Source organism: Kogia breviceps, chromosome X (genome assembly GCF_026419965.1).
Source record: "Kogia breviceps isolate mKogBre1 chromosome X, mKogBre1 haplotype 1, whole genome shotgun sequence".
NCBI classification, from domain to species: Eukaryota; Metazoa; Chordata; class Mammalia; order Artiodactyla; family Physeteridae; genus Kogia; species Kogia breviceps.
Window position 1 is genome coordinate 30,722,973 of NC_081330.1, and position 20,395 is coordinate 30,743,367.

The 20,395-nt window shown below is 37.6% G+C and overlaps 1 protein-coding gene across 1 annotated transcript; it reads right to left on the minus strand.

Annotated features, from left to right (window-relative positions):
* Nucleotides 1-9,604: 9,604 nt before the first annotated feature.
* On the minus strand, nt 9,605-10,964 carry LOC131747725 (peptidyl-prolyl cis-trans isomerase D-like). Its single transcript, XM_059049702.2, is given in 4 exon segments — nt 9,605-10,071; nt 10,073-10,374; nt 10,377-10,458; nt 10,632-10,964. Coding segments are annotated over 4 exon segments (1,107 nt in total). The 3' UTR covers nt 9,605-9,681.
* Between the last annotated feature and the right edge of the window lie 9,431 nt (nt 10,965-20,395).

Genomic DNA, 20,395 nt, shown 5'->3' on the forward strand with positions numbered 1-20,395 from the left:
CATATTTCATGTGGTGGTATCTAATGTATATGACTGCATTCTAGAAAATCATAAAATGAGGACTTCTGTCCTTTAGAATAGAAGCAGCATAGACAAGACCAAGATGCAGGAAGTATAGGACTACCTGTGTTGCTCTGTCAGCGTATTACCAGAGAATTAGCAGAGAAAAGTACTTGAGGAGCAGACTAGTAACACGGCCCAGAGAGTTATATGATAAGAAGGATCTCCTTGTGATGAAGAGGTCTTTTAGGAAAGAACAGAGGTTCGAATACAAATTTAGGTTTGTGAGAGATTAGTTTATGCTTTAAAAAATGAAGATTTGATATTTTCCTTAAATTTTTCTGAGCATTATACTTTGCACTGAGCAGTAAAATCTTCTGAAGATATCTGGGTGTCGGTTTTTAATGTAATTTTAATATTTCACATTTCAAATTCTGAAGCTGGTTGAAAACAAATACTATCACAATCTGAGAGATTTTCAGCATAGACTTTAACTTTTTTCTGCTCTCCTTGATTTGGTGGTTTATGATTCTAGAAATATTTTCTTTTTAATGTGAGGGTAGTACCACGGCTAGTAATAAAAGAACATTAATCCATTTAGATTTTCATTATGCCTTATATTTAATTTACACTTTTTTCTTTGGTAATTAGGAAGAGAGAAGGAAATGACAGATTCAATGGAAAAAGCTATGTTAGTTAGGAACACTTCACCATTCCTGATGTTCCCTTTTCACAAAATGAGCTCACTTAATCTACTAGGGACCCCTTTCTGAATCCTTTACTTATGCTGCCTGTGGGGAGATGGAAGGACACAGTTGAGTGGTAAATTTGGGAAGAATAACTGGGCATGATCGGCTTGAATTTGCCCTTTTTCCTCTTGGGAGCAAGCTTCCTGTAGATAACGTAAGTTCTCCTCTGGTCTTCCAGACCACAGGTTATACATGTGGTTACACCTGCAGGGGGAGGCCAATCCCTATCCAGTTCTGTCTAAGACTGGGTGGGTATATTTGCCTAATTCTGGGAATCAGTGAGCAGGCCCAGTAGGGGTCTAAAGACAAATCCTCAAACCAGACCTTCCCAATAATAAAGGTGATATCTGCATATCCATATTGCCGTCTTTGTTTTGTTTCTCAAAACACTTATAACCTGGGGTAGAAGAGAGTTGGTATTTATTGGACGCCTTTTCTCCCTTTCCCTGGAGAGCACATCATGTAAGAAAATTGTTTTTTCTAAATATTAATTTAAAAAACACTAACTGAATGTCATATAGATCTGAAGTAGCATGTTACATTTTTAACATTTGCTCTTTTAACATGCGTTGCAACATTATATCTACTAATTTTCTCCACATTTATTGGTAGGAAATTGGGATTTGAAACTTGAATGTTCTTCACAAACAATGACTAATGCCAACTCTTCACTTAGAGAATTATGGGAAAAAAGCCAAATCAATGAAACAGTTGAGGAAAGATTGGTGTACAAGAAAAATTAATGTTCACAATTTGGAAAGAGTCTGGAATAGCATATGATATCTGGCATCCAAAATCAATTCTCCACTTCATGATTAAAGGAACATTTTTGAACCATAACCAGACACAAATGCAGCATTAAATAGAACTCAGATGGTCACCTCTCAACCTTAAAGGGAATGAAAGGCAGTGGTTTACTTTTTTTAATTACTGGTAAAATAAAGACAACCAATGGGATGGAAGTGTTTAAAAATGTTTCGTGAGCTCTTTATATTGGGCATTAAACTAGTTAACAATGACTACTTGGTATTTTACAAAGGACAAAGTCCAAGATAAGTTTCTAAATCACTGTGTTCTGATATTGCCACCAGAGATATTACTTGTTTTTATTTATTGGATTGCAGGCTACGGATAGGACCCAATAGGAGTGACTATAAAGTAATATGCTTGTCTCTAATAAACATGTCAGAACAAATATGATCATATTAATATTGTCCCTTTAAAGTAGCACTTTGTGTATTTATCTCAGTGATGCTGCCATTCAACAAAGTGTGCTCAGATTCCTCTTTTAAATTGATGAATAACCACAACGGACTGCACAAATCTTAAATATACAGATCAATTAAATGTATATATGTAAGCACCACTCAAATCAAGATGTAGAACATTTCAAGAAGCCCAGAAGTCTCCTTTATGCTAACTACCAGTCATTACTCTTCCCCCCAAAAAAACCATTTTTCTAAACAGTATCAACATAGATTAGTTTTGACAGTTTTTGAACTTTATATAAAATAAAAGCATACGTTATATACTCTTGAGTACCTGTCTTTTGCTCAGCATTATGTTTTTAAAGTAATCCATGCTCGGGACTTCCCTGGCGGTCCAGTGGTTAACACTGCACTCCCACTGCAGCGGGGGCGGGTTCAATCCCTGGTTGGGGAACTAAGATCCTGCATGCGGCAAGGCGTGGCCAAAACAAAACAAAACAAAAAAAGTAATTCATGTTCTTGTTCTGTTTATTGCTATGTAACATTGTACTATTGTGTGAATATGCCACAGTTTATGTATGTATTCTACTACTGAAGGATATTTGGATTATGTCTAAAGTGGTGCTATTATGACTAATACCACTATGCATGTTATTGCACACATTTTCTTATGGACATAAGCATTCCTTATACAAAAGTGGGATTGTTAGGTTATAGAAAGGTATTTAGCTTTTTAAAAATTACTACCAATCCAAAAGAACTAAAAGCAGAGTCTTGAACAGATATTTGTACACCCATGTTCATAGCAACATTATTCACAAGAGTCAAAGAGTGGAAGTAACTCAAGTGTCCATGGACAGATGAATGGATAAACAAAATGTGGTACATACATATAATGGAATATTAGTCAGCCTTAAAAATAAATTCTGACATGCTACAACGTGGATGAAACTTAAGGATACAGGATATTATGCTAAATGAAATGAGCCAGTCACAAAAAGACAAATAGTGTATAATTCCACTTATGTGAGGTTGCTAGAGTAGTCAACTTCATAGAGACAGAAAGTAGAATGTTAGTTGCCAGATGCTGGGGGCAGGGAGGGATGGGGAGTTGTTGCCTAATGGATGCAGAGTTTCAGTTTTGCAAGATGAAAAGAGTTCTGGAGATGGACAGTGGAAATGGTTGCACAACAATGTGAATGTACTTAATACTACTGAACTGTACATTTAAAAATGGTTAAGATGGTAAATTTTGTTATGTATATTTTACTATAATTTTAAAAAATTTTAAATACTGCCAAAGATTTTTCAAAAATGATTATAGTAGCTTATACTTCCACTAGCAATGTGTGAGAGTTCCAATTGTTCCACATTCTCACTGAGTTGGTATTATTCATCCATTTAATTTTTAACCATAGTAGTGTATACCAATATTTTATTGTGGTTCTGTTTTGCATTTCCCTAATGACTAATGATGTTGAGCATCCTCTAATAAGTTTATTGCTTATTTGGATACCTTCTTTTTTCAAGTGTCTGTTCAGCTCTTTTGCCCACATATTTCTGTTGGTTTGTCTTCCTTTTATCTTTTTGATTTGTAGGAGTTCTTTATACATTCCAAATAAAAGTTTTTTGCCAGATTGATAGATTACAAATATTTTCTCCCACAATGTAGCTTGCCTTTTCACTCACTTAATGGTATCGTTTGATGAACAGTTCCTATAGCATATTCTTTTGAATTTCCTAATAGGAAAATATTCTTATGTTTGGAGGGGAATTTGATCCCTAGAAAAAAACGTTTTAATCTTCAAAGCTGAGATGATGATGATGACGATACAACCTCCTCCCCAAGTCTAATCAAGGAGATATAAGGATTGTGAGCTCAGCACACAGATAAGGGTGGAATTAAGTTCTCATTATAAGTAGCAGACTGAGAAATTGCCTTGGCAGGAACTCATCTTTCATGTGTAACTTGTTTATATATTTTGGCTTCCTTCTTGGCACTGAGAAGAACACTTAAAGGTACATGACTGTGTCAAACAGTAATAAATTTGATGAAGAGTATTAATAAAGTAACTAATCTTGCCATGTATTACCATTTGGAATTTAAAACTATTCAAGATCATGAAATAACATCCAGGTGTGGGTGTGTGTGCAAGAGAAAAAGCGGGGAAGGGGCAAGTGTCCCTGAAGACAATACGGAAGGACAAGTTCTAAAAATAATTTGGATGATGCCACAGACACTGAATTAGGTATAAGTTTTCCAACGAGATAGCAATCATTTGGATGTATGTTTCATTGCTTTTTAGTCATAAGTACAGTTTGACAAATATCCACTAGGCCCCCTGGACATGGATGAATGGACCTTCATGCCCTTTGTGAGGAGAGTTCCTTCACCTCTTGCCTACCTCACCACTCAAAAGGCATTTCAGTCCTCAACCAGAAACTCAGTGAAACAACTGCCTGATCCTAAAAGGAACCTAGGCATAGCCCTAACCTCCAAAATGTCACAGTTATTGACTGTTAAAAATTCTACAGCCATCATGGAAGTCCATGGGTTGATCCAAATTCAGACTTAAGTTAATTAAAAAAAATTATCTTCCTTTTTTACTTTTTTTTGCTCATATTCATTTAATGAGTGAATTCATAAAATAAGGGTAAAACAGATTGTAATTGTTTTGCATTGTATAGAGAAATGGGTGTGTTTAGGCCAAACACAAAAACAAGCATCAGTGAAAAGCCCAGGGATCCTAGTGATCAAGACAAAGCCTACACATGCATTGTTAATATGAACAAATGTCAACATCTTTTTGTTCTTTACACTAATTATCTCATATTAGCCTTCAACAATACGATGAGTTGAACACTATGATCACCTCCAATTTATAGTTGAAAGAACGGAAATAGACGGAGGTTAAGTAACTTACCTGAATAAGTTACATGGACAGTGTATGGTAGAGCCAGAACTTAAACCTGATGTGTCTCACCTCAGAGCTACAATGCTCTATTGCCTCCACCACTGAAACCTACCTAACCTGAGTACAGGCAAACCTGGGAGATACTGAGGGTTCAGTTCCAGACCACCACAATAAAGCAAAAATCCAATAAAGCAAGTCACAAACTGCACTGTAATCTATTAAGTGTGCAACAGCATTATGTCTAAAAAAGAACAATGTCAATTGTTTAACTTTAAACAATTTTAATTTTAAAATACTTTATTGCTAAAAAATGTCAACCATCATCTGAGCCTTCAGCAAGTCACAATCTTTTTGCCGGTGGCAGGTCTTGCCTCTCTGTTGATGGCTGCTGACTGATCAGGAAGGTGTTTGCTGAAGGCTGGGATGGCTGTGGCAGTTTCTTAAAATAAGACAACAGTGAAGGTTGACATATCAACTGACTCTTCCTTTCATGAACGTTTTATCTGTAGCTCACGGTGCTTTTTGACAGCATTTTACCCACAGTAGGCCTTCTTTCAAAATTGGAGTCAATCCTCTCAAACCCTGCTGCTGCTTTATCAACTAAGTTATGTAATATTCTAAATCCTTTGCCTGTCATTTCAACCACGTTCACAGCATCTTCACCAGGAGTAGATTCCATCCTCAGAACCACCTTCTTTGCTCATCCATAAGAAGCAACTTCTCATCCATTAAAGTTTTATCACAAGATTGCAGCAATTCAGTCATATCTTCAGGCTCCACTTCTAATTTTAGTTCTCTTGCTATTTCCACAAATCTTCATTCCCTAGTCCAACATGAAAACTCACCCTTCAAAACCAAATTTAGGAGTCACCTTTCTTTACACCTTCCTTAACTTACCAGGTTTCCAAAGTTCTCTGGTTAGGCGTCTAGTATAACATTAATAACATTTCATTTTTTGTTGTTGTTGCTCATGAGTCTGTCTCTCTCAACTAAGCTCTAAGTTATTAGTGGGCATAAGTCATCATCTTACTCCTGTCTGTATCTATGGCAACTAGCCTTCTGCCATATACATAATAGATAGTAACTGTCTACTTAATTGATCTAAATGGAAGTCCATATAGGGGATATAGTCTGATCTATACTCTGATTTTGATTTATCGTTCTGCAAAGGATTGTATTACTAGTTGATTTTCACCACTGGTGTTATCAGATTCAACCAGGCTATTTTATTATTTTTAAATGTGGTAAAATATGTAATATAAAATTTACCATCTTAACCATTTTTAAGTGCACAGCTCAGTAGTGTTAAGTATATTCACATTGTCATGCAACCAATGTCCAGAAATTTTTATCTTGCGAAACTGAAATTTTATGCCCATTAAAAAACAACTCCCCAGGGCTTCCCTGGTGGCGCAGTGGTTGAGAGTCCGCCTGCCGATGCAGGGGACACGGGTTCGTGCCCTGGTCTGGGAAGATCCCACGTGCCGCGGAGCGGCTGGGCCCGTGAGCCATGGCCGCTGAGCCTGCGCGTCCGGAGCCTGTGCTCCGCAACGGGAGAGGCCACAACAGTGAGAGGCCCACGTACCGCAAAAAAAAAAAAAAAAAAAAAAAAAAAAAAAAAACAAAAAAAAAAACAAAAAAAAAAACTCCCCATTCCCCCCTCCCCCCAGCCCCTGGCCACCACCATTCTATTTTCTGTTTCTATGAATTTGACTACTTTAGATACCTCATATAAGTGGAACCATACAACATTTGTCTTTTTGTGACTCCACCAGTTGATTTTTAAACTCCAAAAATGTTACATTACCAATGGGCATCAGAAGAGTAAAACTTTAAAGTGGAAGTATTTGCATTTTAATTATTTGTTCACTCACAGAGGGGTTTGTCCTATCAGGACATCTCCAAGCTTATCAGAATTCTCTATTTCCTGTATGTGAAAAGAGCTAATGTGCATTCTCTCATTGTACAAGTTTCCAGATCCCTTGGAGAAAAGACAAGATAGCAGTTGGCATAGGCTAGGAGAAAAAATTCCAGTTAAGGTCTGTAAGCTCTTTAGCGTGTGCTATACAGTGGGAAAAAATAAACAAGTGTCAGAAAAGACAGTAAGCAAATTAAAGAAATACCAGAAACATGACAGCAACCATTCTAGGGGAAAATGGTATCTGTTTCATTCACTCTCAACAAATTTTTGGATTAACTAAAAGTTAAACTTCCGACTTGTCTAGAGTTGTCCTGGGGGAAAAGAATAACAATGGGAAATTTGTGATGTTGAAATGTTCAGAATTTAATGCCATAAATGACAATCTGTACACAATATCAAATCATCTAAATTAAAATGACAAATTCAAGCCATCTTCCAAATGTTGTCTAATTTTTTTTTTTTTTTTGTATTGCTCAAGTCTCATCTTGTTCACAATAAAATCCAAAGTCCTTATGATGGCCTGCAAGGCTCTATGTGACCAGGTTCCTGTTAACCCGCTGACCTCATTTCCTATCATTCATTTCTTCATTCACTGTTCAGCCTTCTCTAGCCACAGTGACATTTATGCTGTTTCTTAAACACTCTAGATAAACCTCAGGGCCTGTCCCTTTGTCTACCTGGAAAGCTTTACCCCAAGGAATTCTCATGGCTTACCGCATTACTTCGTTCAGGTCTTTACTCAATGTTCCTTCCTCAAAGAGGTTCCCCAGGCCACCTTTTATAAAATAGTACCCTATCTCTGTCATTTCCATCCCCTTACTTGATTTTATTTTTCTTCATAGAATCTATCATTATCTGGTACATTTCAATATTTTTTGTTGTCTGTCACTCCTTACTAGAATAAAAACTCTATGAGGTCCATTAGACTTGTCTAATTTGTTTATGCTAGATCTCTAACACCTAGCATAGTGCCTGACACATAGTAGATATTATTCACAGAACTGATAAAGTTCCATTTGCCAAGTCATTATGCAGTAGGTAGAAACTCAGTCTCCATACTGTAGGTAAATAAACATTAGATTCTGTCCTCTAATTAGCTAAAAATACAAAATCTCTATGACCCTTACTTATTTGAATTCAGGTGTTCTCCAAGTATAGTTCCTGAATCAACAACATCTGCAGCATCGAGGAACTTGTGAGTAGTTCCCAAATGAATCAGAAATTCTGGGGCTGGTGCTCAGCGATCTGTATTTTAGCAAGCCCTCCAGGTAACGCTTAGGGAGCTATCAGTCTAATCCAAGTCCTTTTGCACAAGTGAAATCTCTAAGGATATGCTAGAAAGAAGTTTTCTTAAAGGTAAAAAATGAAAAAGAATAAATGTATAAAATCTAAGTCCAGAAAAGGCAAGAATAGAAAGATAGCTGCTGCCTTTTCTAGAGTTTGTTTTATTTAATGTTAGCAGAGCTTTTTTTTTTTTTTTTTTTTTTTTGCATGCCCTATTAGATCTGGGTCAACTATAGCTTTCTGTGGATGCCATTTAAAAGGACCCTTATACCTGCCTCCTTAGAATGAACCTAAATATTTACTGTTGAGGCCAAATTTGTGCCTTCTCTTCGTAGATGTATAAAACCTCTGGATTTTAATTGATTTTGTTTTCTTCAGAAACATTAAAAATCCTTCACGGATATATCCCTGTATTCTGGATAATGACGTGTGAGTTCAGTGGTCACCATTTTCAAAATGATACATTGCAACTTGATAAGTACTGAATGTAAAAGCCAAGATCTCATTAAACAAAACTGGAAATAGAAATGCCAGGCATCCTGAATGGGGGTGCATATCTACATCAGTGACCATTCCAATAGGAAAAAGTGCCAACATCCTTGAAACCTCTCCCTTTGGTTCTGACATTTTTTCAGGATTATTAAGACATTTGAATAAAATAAAGCTTGAAAGAACTTTATAAAGCACTATACAAGTAAAACTAATCCAAATAATAGTTAACCATTAATTGGACACCTTTCTGTGCTAGGCTCTATGCAAAGCATTTTACATACACTATCACAATCTCTCAGCCATTCTTCAAGGTAGGCAGTATTACCTTCATTTTACAAATGAGGTTATGTAACCTACCCAAGGCCATATACTTAAGAAATAGTACAGATGAAATATGAACCAAGATCTGTCATATTTAAAATCCTATGCTGCTAACCTCTACATTCATTGGCTTAGCACCACTTTCACTGCATCTATAACTATATCCACATGCATGTATTTAGATAAATTTCAAATATAGCACATTCTCATTGTAGAAATTAAAACGTAAAAGATGTATTTAAAACAGAGTTAAACTCCCCTTTGCCATAATCCAACTGCAATTCCACTTTTATTCATATTTGAAATGGGCAAAATTCTGTTTGCCTCAACAGGAATATTTTCCTACTGAAAGTGAAGCAGAAATGTTCTGAAAATATCTATTTTAATAGCTCCCCTGGAAAAAAAGCGGTCTGTTTTAATTACAATAAATGGATTAGTTATTGCATTTCTCAAACATGATTCAGTGAAGTGCACTTCAATTTTTATTTTTTTATTGTTTTTAAGTTTTCATCTGTTTATTCAAACAAGATGTGTCTAGGAGTTTAAAATACGCTGGACACCATTATCCTTTGTGAGTAATGCAGAGGGCCATTTTAAATGAAATCAACTTCACCATATTTTGTAACACTGGTCTATTAAGAGTGAATCCCTATGTATTCCTAGACTGTAAACAATGGGAACTGAAGTCTCAGAGGGAACACATTAGGAATCATACATAATAGACAAAATCCTTAAATTGTCTTATTCGCTTTATACAATCAATGCATACTTAAGCAAAACTGAATTCCTTATTAAGCAAACATTTTTGCATAAGCTGCCTTCTCTTTATCTTTCTGTGCCTTTATCTTTTGCTTGACTCTTAGCAATTCTGCCTGGATAGCTTTATCCTCTGGTGCTATCTCCTGAGCTTTCTTAAGATCAGCCAATGCTGGATCGTATTCTTTTAGTCCTTGCCATCCTTGGGCTCTACGGTACAGTGCTTTGGTATTTGCTGGATCTATTTCAAGGGCCTCCAAACAACTGTCGACTGCTCCCTGCCAATCAGACATCTTCGGTTTCCAAGGGCTGATATTCAGCCCGCAGCTCAAAGTGACAGGCTGCAGCTTTGCTCCACTTGCGTTCTCAGTAGCAGCCTTCGAGCCTTCCACATACCTTAAAACTTGTGTGTAGTTTTTAATGGTCGGTCATCTCCCAGTTCTGGGACTTGAAAAAAGTATTTCCAATGTTTTTTAAGTCTTCCGTTATTAGTAAAATTGTATCTACATCTTTTAAATCTATGTCTGCATCCTCTGGGAAGTCTGGATGACTGTCATCAGATCCATCCTTTGGGAATATTCCCCAGTCATCCCCTTCCTTCAGTTCTTCGTATTCTGCAATAACGTACAATTTGGCAGGTTTCTCACCTTTCACCTCCACGTTTTCCAGAATCCTTGCCACACCCATTCCTTTAATCACTTGGCTAAACACCACGTGTTTCCCATCCAAGTTGGAACCGTGGTGATGAAGAACTGAGAGCCGTTTGTGTTGCTGCCTGCATTTGCCATGTTCAGTAATCCCTCCTTATCATGATGTCCATTCTTATAACTTGAATGATGCAACATACCCCGATGGGGACATCTTGGAACAATGAAGGTAAGAAGGCACAAGCACCACTAATGTCCTTTAGGAGCCTGGACATTAACCAGGTCTGCTAGTTTGCAAATCCCCTGACATCCCGGACATTAGCGATGGTTTTGTTGCTCTTATAACGGAAATTTTCATCTTCAAATTTTTCACCATAAATACTTTCTGCACCTGTCCCATTCTGATTTGAGAAGTTTCCACCCTGAATCATAAATTTCTTAATAATTGGATGGAAAGGGCATCCTTTGAAATGGAGAGGTTTCCCAGTGGTGGGTCCAATGCCTTCTTCTCCTGTACACAATATACGAAGTTTTTCTGCAGTTTTGGGTACAATATCTGCAAACAATTCCAAGGCAATTTGACCGACTCGCTCCCCTCCTATGTCCACGTCGAAGAAGACTCGGGGGTTACTGGGGTTGGAGGGCTTAGCCTGGGAGGATGGGTGCGACATTGTGGCCCGCAGACGCGTTCGCGAGCGCCTGGGAACACCCCGTGGCCACCGCACAGCCCGAACCCCCAAGTCGCTCTGTCTGCCAAGAATGGCAGTGCTGGCTAGTCACTTCCGATGGGTGTCCGGAATCCGCGTCCCAACTTCTGGAGTCACCTCCCGACTTCCATCACCGCCGCCTCCAGCCCACTTCAATTTTTAAAGCCAACATTTGGACTATTAAGATAGTACCAACTAACCTTGCTACTTGCAAAGCAAATGCTTTAGTTAGTTGAGCTGTCAATGTGTACATATCCCAACATCTCTGTATTCCCATTCAGCTACGATTCCTCCTCTATCAGCTCTATCATGTGATAAATTAGTCAGAAGCCTGGCAGTCCATCCAGATTTGCTTCATTTTCCAGCAGGGCAGGTGTATTTAACAACTCTTTGGCAGGACCACAGATTTATTTTTTTTCGGCCTGATGAAAAAGATTCTCCAGTTGTCTTTAATGAATGCTGGCTTGATTCTAAGTTGGATAATTCTCATGGTATCTCAAAGTACCACATGTCAACCTGAATAATCCATTTCCATACCCACTACACTGACTGACATTGCCCACTTGGACTTACAGTAACATAGCAGAGAATGAATTGGGTGAAACCTTGCCTGTTTTCTCCTCCATTCTTTTGGGCAATTCCTGTTCAGTAAGTTCCAAGCTGGCTCAGTGATATTTATTTATTATTTGATGCTTTTGTCTGCCAGTTAGAAGAGAAAGGTAGCATGCTGTCACCATCAACTTTTCCCTGCAATCAGCACAATGCACTGCAGTAAGTGACTGCCCTCAGCTCACAAATGCTGAACCTTCACTCAGTTTTAGTACCAAACTTCCAAAATGTTGGCTCCCAAACCCAATATGCTCTTATTGAGTCATCCTGTTGCGAGGCTATTCAGAGTTTCTAGATGATCCCATTTTGATCCTTCTTTGTCCATAAGCAATAGGACTCTGACTAATTCTTGGCAGAGTTGTTATTCTGGCTGAAGATCACCTGAGCACATACACCTGTCCATGCCATTTGCTCAGGCTACGTCGGGACTGCTCTATTCCAATGTGAAGAGAAGCAGTCCCAGAATCCTAGGATTAAAACCAAACAGCCTGAGTCTTGGTAAGGGAGTTAAAGACAGCCTTATCTTACAGCCCCCTCCGCCACCAAGATTTCTACAGATATTTAAGACAGAAAGGACTTCTTAGTACAAATAGAGAAAGGGAGATACTTATACCATGCTTGCTATGTAGTCCATTAACAATTAGGAGCAAAAGCGTGCAGATCAATTTCCTAAGAAGGACAGAATTTTTAGACTCAAGAGCATAGATGGAAGGCCGACAGAGGCACTCCATCCACTAGGCTTTCTACTGATTCATCATTCCCTTAGTTTCTCCCCACTCCCACCCTGATACTTTCCAGTGATAGACACTCTTCCCTGTGCACTTCAAAATTGCTATATCCATCTGAAGGAATCCAGATCCAAACATTAATTGAAATTCCACTAGGTATACATATGTAATGTGCTACAGTAGAATGGATGGAATAAGATAGATGTCAGAGATGATATTTGGATAAAGACTTTGAATCTGTGTAAAATATTAAATAATCATATTTCCACAAGATAAAACTGAAGGAGAGGCAGGTGGCTTCAGCATATCAGACATACACAGATGCTGCAAACGTGAGAAGAAAAAAACAATTCCCCTCTCACAAACAAAGCAAGACTTTCTTGACCACATTTGTGAGCTGATCAGGGAGAAGTAATGAAAATTGCATAAAGGTTAATGGTTAACGGAGCACCAGCCAGGGAGTCCCAGGGAGCCTGCCACTCAAGGTTTAGGGAAAGGTGCCATATGTGTTCAAGTGCTGGCTCAGCTGTGAGTACCTGCCACAATTCTGCTTTTATAGGACATGCACTGTAAGACAAGACTGAGGTGAGGAAAATCCCAACGTCAGTGGTCAGGAAGTTAGAAATGTATGGTGGCCTTGAGAAAGTGAACTGTTTCCACTGCTATTCCTTGATATAATAGGATAGGCAAAGAGAAAGGTGGAAAAACTCCTTGTTTCAAAAAGATACTCTTGGGCTTCCCTGGTGGCCCAGGGGTTAAGAATCCACCTGCCAATACAGGGGACACGGGTTCGGGCCCTGGTCCGGGAAGATCCCACATGCCTCGGAGCATCTAAGCCCGTGCACCACAACTACTGAGCCTGTGTGCCACAACTACTGAAGCCAGTGTGCCTAGAGCCCGTGCTCTGCAACAAGAGAGGCCACTGCAATGAGAAGCCCGCACACCGCAACGAAGAGCAGCCCCCACTTGCCGCAACCAGAGAAAGCCCACGCACAGCAACGGAGACCCAATGATAAAGACCCAACGCACCCAAAAATAAAAATACTAAATAAAATAAATTTATTTAAAAAAAAAAAAAAGATACTCTTTACCTGCAGGACAAGGTGCCTCACTGATACCATAAGCAAAAAGACCTGCGAGTACAAAGGAACTTTGTTGTTAGACATTACCCCAGACCTGGCTGTCTACCAGTATCAGCAAAGTGAAGTATAGGTGTGGTCTGTTAAGTTGGCAGAAGACAGAAAGGACAAGGAGGAAGAGAAAAACAACAATTACAGAAGAATGACCATTTGTTCCACTACTGACTTGAACAGGAAAGAAAGATACCGAGCAGCCATATTCTACAAGACATATGGCTTTGGGCAAGGCTTTAACTCCTCTGAGCCTCAGTTTCTCATGAAATAAGGAGAGATTCTCTCAACCTACCCAAATAGTACTTTTAGAATGATCATTTACTGTCCTCTGTGAAGAACACTGCGTCTGCAAATGTAAAGTACGTTTGTTCTTTCTGGAATCCATGAAGTCATACTTCCAACTATTTCTGTAAATAGAAGAGAAGGAAGCAGATCATTCTGATGTAGATCTTCCCTCCTCCCCACACCCTCTACACATACACAGACACACACACAGAACTATGCCCGGGATGGAAGTAGTCTGGATACACAAACCACAAACTTTGCAGAGGTATACAGTGCTCAAGTATGGTTCTGGCACCTTCTATTTATGTGCTATCTTTTACTTTTTGTGCTATGTTTGTATCATGACTGAGAGCAGTCTAGAGGCTACTGGGAAGTAATTGTAGGTGTTTGGGTCATTTACTTGGAAAGCATGGCTACAACAGAAACCCAAGAAAGAAAAATTAAATGATGGAAACATAATTCCTGGAGAAAGAAATATTTTCACAATGATATAAGCAAAATTCCAGCTGGACCCTTGCTTCCCTGCTCTGCACCCCATTTCTCTTTTCCTAATGTCATGTATACTCCTCACATCTGTGCAAGAGCTGGACAGAGGGTCAAGAAAGCCTACCTGCACACTTGCTGAGGAGTCACTGGGCCAAATTCTCACACGACTGACACTTTCCTTTTTCTTGCAAAAAATGTAAATGACTGCAGTGATAGAGGTAGTAGTGTTAACAAAATTATGCTTTAAGTAAATAATTTAGAACCTTCAGCAACTTAAAAACTATTGGTAACAAATGACTTGTAATGCATTTCACAAATGCAGTATATTAGGATACAGTCTTTGAACATGGTGACCAGTTTGTGGGCATCCTGTCTGTATCACATATTTTAACATGATAACATACACTTCATGTCCCCAATATGTATGTGAGCTACTTGAGGTCAATATTCACGTTATCCATCTTTGTATTGTCTTCAGTGTCTAGCATAATGTTGTATACAAAGTAGGTAGCCAATCAGTATTTATTTCATCCCTCTTCTACAGCTGAGTAGGCTGGGCAATAGAAACTAATGGAAACTGTGTCCAAGGAAACTTTGATTGCTTACATCCTGGTGACCATCCTCTAAGGCAGACCAGAGAATACAGACAAGTGGAAAGCAATTGTAAATGTATCAGAAATAAAATCACTTTCTTTGAAATAAATGCTTTTTCTGTAAAGTTTTCACCACTTGGTAGTCTGGGGAACATTTTTCTATATCAGTTGGAGCTACAACACATTATGATTGTAGCCTCCAAGTTGTGTAGGTGACTTTTATTATTCTACCCTGAAGAGTAGCTATTACATTAGTAGGTTTAAAATGGAGTTTTGAATTTTCTTAAGAGTAATAATACTGTAAATGCTGCACAAAATTAGCTAATTTAAATTAAAAAAAAAAAAAAAACCAGTGCAGCTCTACAGATGAGCTTATCTCTAGGTCCTCAGCAGGATGTCTATTTAAGATAATGTCTATTTAAGATATTTTCCATCAATGAAAGTATAAATTGATTTCATAATTATTAGTTTAAGTTCCTCTTGGGGGGTAGTTATAACTCTGAAGGTTAAAAAAGAGTCTATTTCTAAAAATGCTTTCCTTTTCCATTCTAGAAATAATTCTAACACTAGCCATCATGTTTCAGAAAGAAATGTTTTTTTAGAAGCATTTACATATGTGTAACAATATAAATATTTTTCATTAATTTAACACAAATTGTTTACCACAGGTGGAGAGTCACGGGCAAAAACAATCAAAGAAACTCTCTTGGAAAATTTCCTTCACATTTCAGTTATTCTGTATCCATCTTGAGATAGTAAGGGCAGGCATGGAAAGAGGAGATGGTTAAGAGTGTAGATTGGTGACATTAACAGGAGACTTCCAATCAAAACAGACACCAATATGAGCTCATAACTGAGGTTGAACTATTACATATGTATTACCTCTTTTGAGAGTCGGGGGGAGGGGCTTGGATAAACACACTTCTATGAGACCTAGCTCTTCAGAGGTGAAAATGGAAACAAAGAAACTCAACTTGATTTATGTTCCTCAAAGCCACTGTGGGAGAATAATTTATATGGTATTGACCAACTAATTGCTAGATAATCATTGTTTCATTATTTCAAGTGTAACTCACAGGGGTTAATGGAGATTATCTGTTTTTCAACCACCAGTTTTTAGATAATGGACACCAATACCTCATTAGCATTAAACTAATTCGACATCCCCTAGAAACTATTTATTTCCTTTCAGCGTTTGAAAACCTACTCTACATAGGCACTATGGAAAGCACTGGGGATACCCTCTCCCTCCATATAAGTGACAGTGAAACTACATTGGGAGGAAGTGAGAGAAAAAACGGCAGAAGAAGAAACATATTACAATAAATCCAAGACCAATTATTAATATGAAATCAAATCAGTAATCAATAAACTCCCAACAAACAAAAGTGCAGGACCAGAAAGCCTCTTGGTTGAATTTTACCAAACGTTCAAAGAAGACTTAATACTTATCCTTCTCAAACTATCCCAAAAAATTGAAGAGGAAGGAAGTCTTCCAAACTCATTCTATGAAGCCAGAATTACCCTGATACTAAAACCAGACACAGATACACAAAAAAAGAAAACTACAGGCCAAGATTCCTGAAGATATATGCAAAAATCTCAACAGAATATTGACAAACCAAATTCAAGAATACACTAAAATGATCAGACATCTTGATCAAGTAGAATTTTTCCCAAGGATGAGAGGATGGTTCAATATCCACAAATCAGTCAATGTGATACACCACATTAACAAAATGGATAAAAATCATATGATCATGTCAATAGATCCAGAAAAGCATTTGACAAAATTCAACATCCATTAGCAATAAAAACTCTCAACAAAGTGGGTACATACCTCAACATAATGAATATAATGAATATATGATATACCTACAGCCAACATCATACTCAATCATGGAAAGCTGAAAGCATTTCCTCTAAGATTAGGAACAAGACAAGGATGCCCACTCTCATCACTTTTATTCAACATAGTATTGGAAGTCCTAGCTACAGCAGTAAGAGAAGAAAAAGAAATAAAAGGAATCCAAATTGGAAAGAAAGAAGTAAAACTGACACTATTTGCAGATGACATGATACTATATATAGAAACCCTATGAACTCAACCAAAAAATTATTAGAACTAATAAATGAATTCAGTAAAGTTTCAGGATACAAAATTAATATACAGAAATATGTAGTGTTTCTATACACTAATAACAATCTATCAGAATGAGGAATTAAGAAAACAATCCCATTTACAATTGCATCAAAAGGAATACAATACCTAGGAGTAAATTTAACCAGAGGTGAGAGTTCTATAGTCTGAAAACTATAAGACATCAATGAAAGAATTGGAAATGACATAATGGAAAGTTATATCATGTTCATGAATTGGAAGAATTAATATTGTTAAAATGTCCATCCTACCCAAAGCAATCTATAATTCAAAGCAATTCCTACCAAAATACCAATGGCATTTTTCACATAACTAAAACAAGTAATCCTAAAATTTGTATGGAACCACAAAACATCCTAAATAGCTAAAGCAATCTTGAGAAAGAAGAAAAAAGCTGGAGGTATCACACTCCTTGATTTCAGACTATACTACAAAACCATAATAATCAAAAAAAGTATGGTACTGGCACAAAAACAGATGTATAGATCAATGGAACAAAATAGAAAGTTCAGAAATAAACCCATGCTTATATGGTCAATTAATCTTTAACAAAGGAGGCAAGAATATACAATAGGGAATAGATAGCCTCTTCAGTAAATGGTGTTGGGAAAACTGGACAGCTACATGCAAGAGAATCAGACTGGACTATTTTCTTACATCTTATAAAAATAAACTCAAAATGGATTAAAGAATTACTTGTAAGATCCAAAACCCTAAAACTCCTAGGAAAAAACACAGGCAGTATGATCTTTGACATTAATGTTAGCAATTTTTGTTTTGATTTGTCACCTGAGGCAAGGGCAACAAAAGCAAAAATAAACAAATGGAACTACAACAAACTAGAAATATTTTGCACAGTGAAGAAAACCATCAATAAACCAAAAGGTAACCTACTGAATGAGAGAAAATATTTGCTAATGATATATCTGATAAGGGGCTAATATCCAAGTTATATAAAGAAATCACACAACTCAATATCCAAAAAACAAACAATCCAAGTGAAAAATAAGCAGAAGACCTGAGTAGACATTTCTCCAAAGAAGACATGCTGATGGCCAACAGACATGTGAAACAATGATCAACATCACTAATCATCAGGGAAATGCAAATCAAAACCGCAGTGAGATGTTGCCTCACAAGTGTCAGAATGGCTATTATCAAAAAGACATCAAAAAACAAGTGTTGACAAGGATGTGGAGAAAAGCAATCCCTTGTGCACTGTTGGTGGGAATGTAAATTGGTGTAGCCACTATGGAAAACAGTATGGAGGTTTCTCAAAAAATTAAAAATAGAACTACCATATGATCCAGCAATTCCACTTCTGGCTATTTCCCAAAAAATATAAAAAGAGTAATTTTAAAAGATATATGCACCCCTACATTCATTGCAGCATTATTTATAATAGCCATGATATGGAAGCAATCTAAACGTCCATCACTAGATGAATGGATAAAGAACATGTGGTATATTCTCTCTCTCCTTCCCTCTCTCTCTCCCTCCCTCTCTCTCTCTCTCTCTCTACATGTAGAGAGAGAGAGAGAGAGAGAGGGAGGGAGAGAGAGAGGGAAGGAGAGAGAGAGAGAATATATCTATATCTATATCTATATAGATATAGATATAGATATATCTCATGGGGCATGGGTATGAATTCATTGCAGAGAAAACTGGTAAGATTAGCATCAAAGAGTCACTGCCTGAACTGGTACATTGTTTTTAAGCAATAAAGGAGCTGGCATCACTGACTAGAACCGGCTGAGAGACCTGACCTTTCCCATGGTAATATATAAGGAATTTAAGAAGAATTACATGTGCCTTAGCTAAAGGTCTTGATTAAAATCCTGGTTCCACTATCATACAATATCCACGATTGTATGGTATTGCATGGTAAAACATTAGTCATATGATCTTGAAAAAGTTACAAACCTCTCTGAATCTCAGATTTCTTGGCTGTAAAACGTGACTAGTAATTGTGACAATTACATGTGATACTGTATGTGAAAGATCCTACCGCAAGGCTTAAAAGTAAGAGTCAACAAATATTGAATACCTTCCATTACCACCGATCCCCCCACCCATCCCATCATATGGCTGGGATAAGACACAGTCCAACAGACAATACTGGACCAACACTTCAACAAAGCTGTACACATTATGAAACAAAAGACCTCACCATTAGAGAGCAGAGCTCTCCATATTAACAGAACTTTGTCAATTCCAATATGGAGCAAACTTCCTTCATGGAAGTATGACAAGACAAACTACTCCTTATAGAACGGGTTATGGGATTTCCAGGTACTTATGACAAAACTCTTTCTCTTAAGGAAACATTATTTGGCATCATTGTGACCAGAGGGCTTACCAGTAGAGAGCAGTTGGTTTCCCAGTACCAGGTTTAATCACTCTACCAGGAGGCAACTCAAGAGGCAACCCGGGCCTTTCATATTAGGGGCCTCTCCAAGACATGAATCATTGATAGCAAAGACTAATAAAGAACTTACTTCACACCGGGCACCATTTAAAATGTTTTACTTATATTAACTGCTAATCATTTTACATTTGAGAAAAATTAAGGCTCAGAGACGTTAAATAACTTAAGTAAGGTTACACAGAGATGGGATATAAGTTCTGGCAGTATGGCTCCAGGCTCCACACTTTTAACTTCAGTACTTTACTACTCATGCTACTATGACCATTCTGTAACTGAGCACTCTGCCAGGTGAGCCACATGTTTAGCATGGAAAAGTAGAATAGACTTCTTAGCCATAAGGACTTCATAATCTAAAAAAAAAAATTCAAAAGACACAGACTACACCATAGCTCCAGGCACTCCCTAAAGGGAGTGGTTTGGGCAGCAGGTGTGATACAAATTCAGAGGAAAAGAGAAAGGACTTCATGGAGAAGGCTGAGCTTAAAAAACCATGTTTTATGCCTGATGCACCTTTCTAAAATGGTTTTCTTCTCATGGTTTGGGTCTCTTAATGATTGATGCAGTTTACTGAACCATTGATTCAACAACCAAGATAAGCATCATTGCTGGAATGATTAATTCGCTGTAAGGCTTGGTTGGCTTGGTTGCCTCATCCAACCTATACATTTCCATTCTTCTCCAAGATCATGGCACATCTTTTTATATACCTTGTGCTTTCTATGTTTGATTGTACTTTAATGAGCCTTATCCAGGACTTTTTTTTTGGCTAATAATCAATACCATCCTCCCAATAACTTTAAGTCTATACCCGCCCCCAAATGTTGGCTCTCTGTATATTTGATGGCAAGGTCCTAGGTACCATGGCTTTTACAAACGTGAATATCGTTAGAAGCAAAATTTGAAACTCAGCTTGTATTTCGTTAGAGATAAAAAGGATTTCTGCACAACACTGCCTACCTACCTTTGCCATAT